At 27.7% G+C, this 10,663-nt stretch overlaps 3 protein-coding genes across 3 annotated transcripts; all 3 read left to right on the top strand.

Moving 5' to 3' along the window:
* Window positions 1-5,144: 5,144 nt before the first annotated feature.
* Window positions 5,145-5,889, top strand: LOC111026563 (tigger transposable element-derived protein 4-like). The gene has a single exon (XM_022304662.1). It carries the CDS (start codon window positions 5,440-5,442, stop codon window positions 5,872-5,874), a length of 435 nt encoding a protein of 144 aa, XP_022160354.1. The 5' UTR covers window positions 5,145-5,439; the 3' UTR covers window positions 5,875-5,889.
* Window positions 5,890-6,051: 162 nt separating this feature from the next.
* LOC111026568 (tigger transposable element-derived protein 4-like) lies at window positions 6,052-6,524 on the top strand. The gene is made up of 2 exons (XM_022304670.1): window positions 6,052-6,220; window positions 6,262-6,524. Exons 1-2 carry the CDS (start codon window positions 6,052-6,054, stop codon window positions 6,522-6,524), a joined length of 432 nt encoding a protein of 143 aa, XP_022160362.1.
* Window positions 6,525-7,308: 784 nt separating this feature from the next.
* Window positions 7,309-8,886, top strand: LOC111026564. Its single transcript, XM_022304663.1, has 2 exons — window positions 7,309-8,669; window positions 8,744-8,886. The coding sequence occupies exons 1-2, from the start codon at window positions 8,148-8,150 to the stop codon at window positions 8,795-8,797; spliced, it is 576 nt and encodes a 191-aa protein (XP_022160355.1). The 5' UTR covers window positions 7,309-8,147; the 3' UTR covers window positions 8,798-8,886.
* Window positions 8,887-10,663: the final 1,777 nt, after the last annotated feature.

Genomic DNA, 10,663 nt, shown 5'->3' with positions numbered 1-10,663 from the left:
CTTCCGAATTGCAGCCCGAGTTTTGTTCTGTTACATACGAATTATGGCCGGAAATTTACAATTAAATTAATTGAAACATGTAAATTGTAATTAAAAAAAGCTTAATTTTCCTTCACATTTTTACACAGACGTTTCGTTTTGCTAGCTAAATGTTAAAAATCCAATGTCCACCACATTATTATACTTCGGCGGCCACTCCTCTTGGCCTATCTTCTTAAGCTGAACGTGGACACAATGTGGGCCTTAGGTTCCTTAAAGGGTTATTGAATGACAAAGTTGATTCTCCTTCCCTAGTCTCTTTAATTTGTTTTAAAGTACCTGGGCATTCATCTGATTCACTATTTTGTACCGCATGCTACCGCTAATTACTTAGAGAACAAGCCACTAATTCCATTAATGTCAAATTCCAATATGAATCCTCATTTTAAATTCTTTTAATTGGTTTTTATGTTGTTTTATATTTTTATTTTCTTACTTTCTTTCTAATATTTCTATTACCTCTGTTACTTTTTATTTACTATTGTATCTACTGTTCTTACAATTTAACTGTATGTTCATGCAAATAGGGCTCAGTCAGTAAAATACATATATAAATTTATAAATAATTTTTATCAAAATTAATCTAAACTAAGCCACACTTAATTTTTTTTTTTATCTAGATTTTTTAATATCTTGGTTAGGTACGTACATTTTTGTTTTGTTTTAATTCTATTAAAATGTAATATTTTGTTCTGTGCGAGATTCCAAAATTAAATTATAGACTATAGTATTTAACATTATTTTTATTGTCCATTAGATGTATACCTAGATAATGAATATCAGACAAAATAGAGTACATTTTGTTTTCAAAGTGTTTCTTTGGAAATACTTTCCCGAAAATGACAAATTAAAAATTAAAATTAAAATTCCTGTAACTTACTTTTAATGTTTCTATATTTAAATAGAAAATAAGGTAAACAAGGTACTTTATTAGTCTTATCTGATTTATTATTATGATGTACGGTATAATAGCGATATTATACTTATTTTGTACAACACATTTACGAAGTTGGACATAGGAATGTATGCAATAACTAGTCAAAGTATAAATTTTAATATACATACATTATCTACAAGTATAATTTGTTTCATAAATTAACTGATTCAACACTATAACTGTAACATATGTAACTATATTATTAATAACTACGGTATATTATATATTATATTTTTTTAGAGGATATTCGTAAGTATATAGTTTATGTTTGTTGTTTTTACTTCCTCTCTACTGCAATGACCACATGGAAAACAAAAAAATATTTATAACCCACAGTGTTTGTAATTGGTTTAGATTCTTATTAATTTGAAACACAGTTTAGATGATTAAAATTTAAAATGTGCAATAACATTTAACACTTCAAACATATGATTAAATATTAGTGGTTTCAAAGACTATTATTATTTAGATAAAGACGATTGATTCGTTATTTTGAATTAAATATTACTGTAAGAATGTACTTCTCAAAAAAATTTTTTATGGTGAATCGTTTACCTTTGAATAGTTAATTTTTAGTGCGGTTTTTTAAATTTAGTATTATAATCAGAGATCGAAACCGTTTCCAATTTTAACGGTTCAGTTTCAGTTCTTGAGATCGGGTTTCTACAATTTCTGGTTTTAGTTTAGGTTTTAAGATCGGTTTTTCAAATTGTTTGGTTGTAAGAACGGTTTTTGAAAATTTTTGGTTTTGGTTTTTGGAACTGTTTTTGAAAATTTCCATTTTATTTTCATGTGTCTAATAACTGTAGACCCGATATTTATCATCTATTAACTATTAAGAGCCGAGTCTAAAGCCCTAAAATATGACTGGTTTGTATAATTAGTATACAATACACGATAAAGCAAATTTACGATCAGCAGAACTAATTTCATGGTGTTAACTCGAATATTTCGTACCTAGTTTTAGGTGCCTCGTGCCTACTTTTGCATTCAACAATCAACATAATATTATGTTGTCATATTATGGTTGAGATTATTATTCGATTATATTAATATTTAATTGTATATTGCAATAACATCACGCTATATTACAATGGGTATAAAATTAACATTTACACGGCATAAGCACGAATCGGAGACTGATGAGAATGACATAGGTACGCGATTGATGACTTCGGGACGGATGCGAAATACGAAACAATTGCAATATCATTAATAAATAATAATATACAAAAATACTTCTAACTATAACAATACAGTCATACACAGCAGCATAGGAGAGTACAAAATTACAATTTATGTGTTTGTTATTTTGAATCAATAAATGTATTAATAATATAAAATATAAATTATAAATAGAATATTATTCGTATTACCTATTAATATTTCGTAGTACTCCGTAATAGCATAGTGTTTTTTATCAATAAATTTGAAGCATGGGAACGAACAAGAGAGAAAAATAGAATTTTCAAGGGAATGGAAACCATGAATGAGCCACAAATGCTTATAATATAACACACATTACGCATAGGTAGCATTATTTTTGACCATTTCTGTGTGAGGGCAAAAATTTAGTTTAGAGTCAAAAATAGTGCCTAAATTCTAAACTGAGATACACGTTCCATATTTGAATCAAAAATAGAATAATGATAGTTAGTTGGATTTTTATTAGATAAAAGCTCATAAATTGACATTTGTTTACGTTCAGAAATAAGTGATTTCTACTAGATCTTGAAAGAATGTTATTAATGTCAGATTGTTATTTAATTGTATTTTGTTCAATTTTAATTATTTTTATTAATTTAACATCATCATCAAATATAAGGATATTAATAAAAATATTGAAGATGAGTATGTAAATAGGTGGTCACCAAGGAACGCCAGAAGGTACTGGGAATTATTCAGGTTTTAAACAATTTATAAATGGTCTGAAAGAAAAGATTGAAACCAATTATGGAGGGATCAATAGGAATCAAATGACTGTAATTTTTCAAAAAGAATTAAATAATCAACTAAGGTTCTTACTAGGATAAAAATGATTTAGAAAAATCTGTGTAGATTATATTAATTTATGTGTTAGATTCAAACGAGTGAAGTATTATGTTTGTATTTTTCCCACAGTTACTGATCTATGTGTCCATATTAATTGTTTAAGTTTAGAAGCACATTTTATAACAATAATGCGAAAGACATTTTTTTCTCAAAATCAAAAATGTGCTCTTTAATCATAATATATTTATATATAATATATAATTAATTGAAAATATTATTTACATTTGGCTATAAATTAATTAAATATAATCGTTTACAGATAACCATGGTATGTACTATATATTTATTTTTATATAATATCACAGTTTCCTGCCTACACTGTATTATTATATTGAATTTCGTGAAGAACGTATCTTTTGGAAGTTTTAGATATGATAGAAGTGAAGAAGTAATCAGTAACAATAATATGTTTCATTGATTTCGTGTTTAGAATTAGTAAAATTGTTTCTTTTTACCTCAATTAGGGTGATTTTTAGTAGAACATTTTTGATCTGTTTGGTATAATTGGTTGTCAAAATTAAAAATAATTCTGCAAACCATTCAAAATACTTATTACAAACTTATACAAAAAAAACCGTTATGTTTTAAATTTTGAGACTGTGTGGATGTGATTTTACACATTTATAGTTACGGTTCAGACTTATTGCTATTAATAAAGTTGTTAGTATTAATGGTCCGGACTGTTACGGAATAAAACACTAATAGGTCTTTCTCGAGACCAACAATCCGACCAGTATAACGAGAAAGTAAAACACATACAACATAGGGAACACACCTACATGAGTGTATTTTAAACAATTGTGTTTCAACAGTATGACGGTTGAAAAACACACCGACTAAAGAGAAACAACCAGGCAACAGTTTTTATCCGTCATAATGAAACTCCATCTAATCGGCCCCGATATAGATAGCCCAGAGGGTATATATACCGGTGCATTTTCAAGAGTTGGTCAGTCCATTGCAATTCTTCGACCTCTCAACAACTTCTGAAAAATCAAGCCCAGTTCCAGACAGCAGAAGATTCCGGACCACTCTACGACCGCGCCACTCCACGCAGGTCTGCTGTAAGGATTCGCGTCACAGCTTATAACAATGAAAATAAAATAAATACAATTAACTGAAAGAATAACTAAATTAAAAGTTATATTATGACCAAAAGTTTTATATAATATAATATAATATAGTGTAATAAGTAACTATTAACCATGAGAATTTAACAATTGAATACATAAAGAACAAATTATAAATTACAGGTGACAACATAACCTCATAACTTGGACTGATAATAATGTACAAAAATACAAACATTATAAGTTATAAACACAAATATATGTGCTATAAATAATAATATGCATTAAATCTAATAGGTAAAAACGTCAAAATATGAAAAATACAATTAGTGTTTTTTTTTTAATAAAAATGATCTAAATCGGGGACAATTTTCATCAGATTTCAAAAAACTCATTCCAAAACATATATGCATTTGCATATAAATCAGGTCATTAATTATAACATATAGGGCACTATGTTTATGTTATAGCCATAAACAAAACAAAACAAAATATGAATAATTAATACATATTATATAATTATTAATTCATTATTAAAATTAAAAATTACAATACAAATTAAGATGAGTTATACTTATTGTATTAATAATTCTATTCTATAAGGTATATTAGAAAAATCTTGTATGTGTATAGAGCTAAATACAACAATGTTTATTGTATATGTCACGGGTAATGTTAACATTTGGATAATGTCAACATTAGCCAATTGTTATCATTACCCGCCATGAACATTATTAAATGCTGGCTAATGTTAACATTAACCGGTTAATATGACATTAGCCAAGGACTTATGGATAATGTCTTAACAACTATAAAATTGCATCATGCATGATATGAAATCATTTAAAATTATTAGCAATATTAAATATATTTTAGATACAATTAACCATAATATGCAGAAAAAAAGATACAATAATTTCTAATTACCATAAAATACATAATACGAGTATAATTTAAATGAGTTTATACTAATAATATACAGTAGAAATCACTATAACGAGCATCGCTTAGAACGAAATACTGCTTACAACAAGCAAAACGTTAGGTCCCGGCACAAGGCCATATGATTGTATGTTACAACGAGTATGGTTATTACGAGATATCGGCTATAACGAGTAAAATAAAACGAACTTGACTAACGACCTTCCGGTTACTACGAACAGGTACCTGCAAGATAACAACTTTTGGCTATTATTTAGGTCGATTAATCATTGACATATATTATCTTTAGTTGTGTAGATATGGATTACTTATTAATAATAAACATTATTCCTACAAATTCTGGTGTTTTCAAGTTAATAAAAATTACAAATAGCGTCAGTTGTGTGAAGACTTTCCATCATGTCGCGTCGTCAGTTTACGTTGGACGAAAAAATCGGAATAATTGGGCGGTTAGAAAATGGCGAGAAAAACAGCGTGATCGCAAAAGAATTTGGCACCTCTTTGTCGACAATTTCAACCATATGGAAGAATCGGGATCCGTTGAAAAATATGTTTCAAACCACGTCACTGAAAGCAAAACGACTGCGTACTGCACAGCATAAGGACCTTGAAGAAGCTGTACTAGTATGGTTCAAACAACAACGGTTATTGAATGTGCCTATAAGTGGTCCTATCTTGCAAGCAAAAACTGACCAACTGGCTGAAAAAATGAAAATAGAAAATTTCAAATGCTCTGCATCTTGGATTCAGCGTTTCCGACAGCGGCACAACATTGGTTTCAGCAAGATCTCAGGTGAGTCATCTGCAATTAATACTGATATCTGCTCTAATTAGCTGGCTACCGTTTGGCCATCCCTTCGAGCAGGTTACTGTGATGATGAAATTTATAATGCCGATGAAGCAGGCCTTTTTTTCAAATTAACTCCCGTTAAGACTCTTCGCTTCAAGGGGGAAAAATGCTCGGGTGGAAAATTATCGAAAGACAGAATAACAGTTTTAGTGGCAGCCAACATGACCGGAACTGATAAAAGAAAACTCCTTGTTATTGGAAAGTCGAAAAACCCTCGGTGTTTTAAAGGAGTTTCATCACTTCCAGTATTTTATGAAAATAACACCAAAGCATGGATGACCTCAGCAATTTTTGAAAAAACTCTTAATTATTGGGATGATGAGTTACGCCGTAAGAAAAAAAAATTCTTCTGTTGGTGGACAACTGTCCAGCACACCCATCATTGAATTTGAAATTTATTAAACTCATATTTTTGCCCACCAACACCACTGCTGTACTTCAACCAATGGACCAGGGCGTTATTAGGAACATTAAAGCTCATTACCGGAATCAGTTAGTACTGAAAATGATTGAGGATATTGAGAATCATGTAGAATCAAAAACAACTGTTTTGGATGCCATAATAATGCTGGATAAAGCTTGGTGTAATGTAACATCGACGGGGATTGCTAACTGCTTTCGGCATACCGGTTAATATGACATTAGCCAAGGACTTATGGATAATGTCTTAACAACTATAAAATTGCATCATGCATATGATATGAAATCATTTAAAATTATTAGCAATATTAAATATATTTTAGATACAATTAACCATATGCAAAAAAAAAGATACAATAATTACTAATTACCATAAAATACATAATACGAGTATAATTTAAATGAGTTTATACTAATAATACAATATTAAATTTTATTTTATATTTTAAAATTTTTTATTTAAACGACGAGATTTATGGTTGCCTTTCAATTCATTAATTGTACTTAAATATTTTTTATCTGATAAATAAGATGAATTATCTTCTCTTTTTTCAGACAATAATTTCTCAAATAAATTATAAAATTCCATTTTTGTTTCCATTTTATTAAAAATTAAATTTAAAACACTTAACACTGTACTGGAAACTGTCACACGTGAAAACTGAAACAGACTAACAACAGATCGAAGCGCGACTAAGATAATTATTAAGTTCATATATATTGTTTATTTTATCGGTAAGATATATAACTGACTAACTCAGTTATAAGTTAAGATAAGATATTATTAGCTGGGGTCAGCAACCCGCGGCCTGTGTTGCGATTTTAAGCCTGCGATTACAATTTATCTAAATTTAAAAAGCATATTAATTTATTAGTATTTTCATATTTTTAATTTTTTTTATTATTATTATGTGTTATTATTAAAACTGTGTTAATATATACCACGTTAAATTATATCAAGCAGTAATGAAACTTAAATAAATTAAATTTGATATATTTTTTAAAATTTAGATTGTAATAATATAATGAAGTGTGATATATAGGCCCGTGAATTTTATTTTTTATTTTTTGGTCCTTGACACCAAAAAAGTTGCTCACCACCATAGAATTCTAAAAAACCTCTATAAGTATAGCCTATTTAGTACATAACTTTTAACATTATCCAAAATTGACTGGCTAAGGTTAACATTATCTGGATAATGTTGATATTTCAAGTTTATAAAAGATAAAATTACACATTAGCCAACACGGATGGCTAATGTCGACATTATCCGAATGTTAACATTACCCGTAACATATATATATATATATATGTAGGTACAAGTTATCGTCGATAACAACTGCAGCTAGGCCTCATATACTGAATTAGTAACCAATTAGTACGTCCAGAACTAAACAAGTAACAATACTAAATTATTAATATTGCCAAATTCAGTTGTTTGGTTGACAGTGCGGCAACAACGTAATATAGTGTAATAGTGTATAATATAGTGGTGTATAATGGAAAACTTTAAAATTATAACGTCTGAACGCGGAAAAGATCTTGTATTATTAAATAATGATAAATATTCATATGTAAGAACACGCAAAGATGGATTAATGAAATGGAAATGTTCCAATAACAGCTGTAGTGCCAGTTTATTAACAAAAATAGACAATACTTTCAATTCGTCAAATGGTGAACATGTAAATCATGCAAGTAATAACAGCGAAAAAATTGAAAGACAGATTTTGAGGGAAAATTGTAATCGAAAAGCTGATGAAAATACATCGACAAGACTGTTAAAAGTTATTAGAACAGATTTATTAAACAGTGACTTACCAAATATCATGATTCATGAACAATGATATTACGTCAGTGCGAAAGGCGATTTATGATAAAAAAAGAAAACAGTATCCAATTAATCCTACTTCTTTAAATGAAGCTATATCCCAATTAAAAAATATGCAAAATAATGATTTATGTATGTTTAAAAGTGAACAATTTGCTATTGTTCCTGAAACAAATAACTTCGTTTGTATAACAACTAGCCAAAATTTAAATTTTACGTCGAAACAAACTGAATTTTATGGAGACGGTACATACGATTTTGCACCAAAATTTTTCTTACAACTATATACATTACACACATACGAGAATGGTTTTTACGTGCCTATTGTTTATTTTTTTTTACCAAACAAAACAAAACAAATTTACATTAAAATGTGGAAGTATCTTTTGCAAATATGTCCAGCTCTAAACGTTAAAAAGCTGCATCTCGACTTCGAAATTGATGCTCACGAAGCAGTCAAAGAAATTTTTCTCAATGCCATTATCGAAACTTGCCGTTTTCATATAGCCCAAGATTGGTGCAGAAAGGTAAGAAATACGATAATATTTTGGATTTTCACTCTAATTAATAACATATATATTTTATATTATCTGTATGATAGATAAACGGAGAATCAGAGTTGAGAAGTGCATATAAAGACCGGTTGATGACATAAGTGCCAAAATAAGATAAGAAAAAAAAAGTCGTATCGTACAAAAGCGCTAGAAATTAAATAATAGATATTAAATTTAGAACTATTGATTAGAAAAATAAATAAATGATTGAAAAGTGAGATTAAAAAATCAACCAATTTATTAAATGTATTAAATATTGATGTGCATGTAGCTACCTATATTATAATTTACTATCAACATAATAATATTAATATAATATAATTTTTATAAGATATAGAAATTTTTAAATAACTACCTACTTAATACTTATATAAAATATTAATTTTTTATATATTTATTTAAAATGTAATTGGAATTTATTCCGTAATAAACAATATTATTATTATTATTATTATTATTATTATTATTATTATTATATAAAATATTAATTTTGGCGCAAATGATAGGTCATTTTTGTACCTTTGGCGCTTATGTCATACAGCCATAAAGACAACAATGACGAATTAGATCAATGGCTTAAATTAGTTTTTGGTTTGCCAAATTTATTATGGTATATTTATCTGCTTTTATTTGGTCTGCATGCCTAAAGTAATTATTATTTATTATTTTATTTTTAAGAACCAACAATGGAGCAGAAAGTTTCCACAGAACTTATAACGGATAATATTACAGCACACATCCTCCTACACATGCAGTAGTTTCTGTTTTAAAGGAGACCCAAACACAAACCGTGGCGATAATCAACTCCATTGAAAATAATATTACAAAAACCATGGCTATCTAAGATTATAATCGTATTGTTTCAACAATTAATTTATATAAAGAGTTTGAACAAAATAAGGACATAATAAGGTATTTAAAATTAACCGGAAATAAGTACTTGGGAAAAACAATTTAAATTGTGTATATACTGGCAAATAAATATTGATTTTTTAAATTTTTAATCTTAAGCTAACAAATAATATATATAAATATATTGTAAATAAATATTAATTTTTTTAATTTTTAATCTTAAGCTGACAAATATGTTGTATATAAATATAATTTTTTTTTACTTTTAATCTTAAAAAATGCCTTAAAATAAGTGAGGAATGTATTGATTTTACAATGATATGTGTGAGTTTTTTTTTCAAATTTAAAATTTAAATATGATTTTTTTGTTGATAATTTATCAAATGTTTAACTTTAATAGCTAAGGATTGAAAATTTAAAACAAAATTAAATGTAAGTTTATTTTGTAACCAAAATGTAGTGATTGACATTTTATATATATTGTATATTGTATTTTTATTAGTTTTATTTTTAATTAATGTGGCAACGTTGCATAAAAGTTAGGAGGTAAGAATGTTCTCAATCGTGTTCTGTCCATTTTTTCGTATACGTCCATACGATATATTGTATAAAATATAAACGATACATACGTTTTTGTCTATAGATTGAAATTAGTTAGATAAATAAAAAAATAATGAGACAAAGTTATTGCATATTTATATCGCAATCATTAAGAACTCATAAAGTTTTTAATATTTATAGATGAGACATTTTTTTTTTTATTTACAATCCGTATTATATGATACAATAAGTTATACGGTTAATAAATTTACAAAACTGGACGGCTTGATGGAAAGGGGTGTACAAACAACACTACTTCAATTGACGGGCGACAAGTCATAACGTGGTATTGCCATTTTTATCAAAATTGAGTTATACATTGATTCTAATTGAAAATATGGCGGGAAGTTCATTTCTGTCATTAATTCGTTGCTAACTTCATTTCTATTAAAGAAAAATGCAATTCAAAAAGTGTAGTTTAGGTCAAAACGTTGTATTTCCATACTCCTTTTTTTTCATAACGTATTAATTCCATTTTTGTGTCATAACGTATTATTTCCTATACATAAGGTATA

This window comes from Myzus persicae, unplaced genomic scaffold (genome assembly GCF_001856785.1).
Source record: "Myzus persicae strain clone G006 unplaced genomic scaffold, MPER_G0061.0, whole genome shotgun sequence".
In the NCBI taxonomy this organism is placed as follows: Eukaryota; Metazoa; Arthropoda; class Insecta; order Hemiptera; family Aphididae; genus Myzus; species Myzus persicae.
The sequence above is the reverse complement of the archived record's forward strand: the minus strand, read 5'-3'. Positions and strand labels throughout refer to the sequence as shown.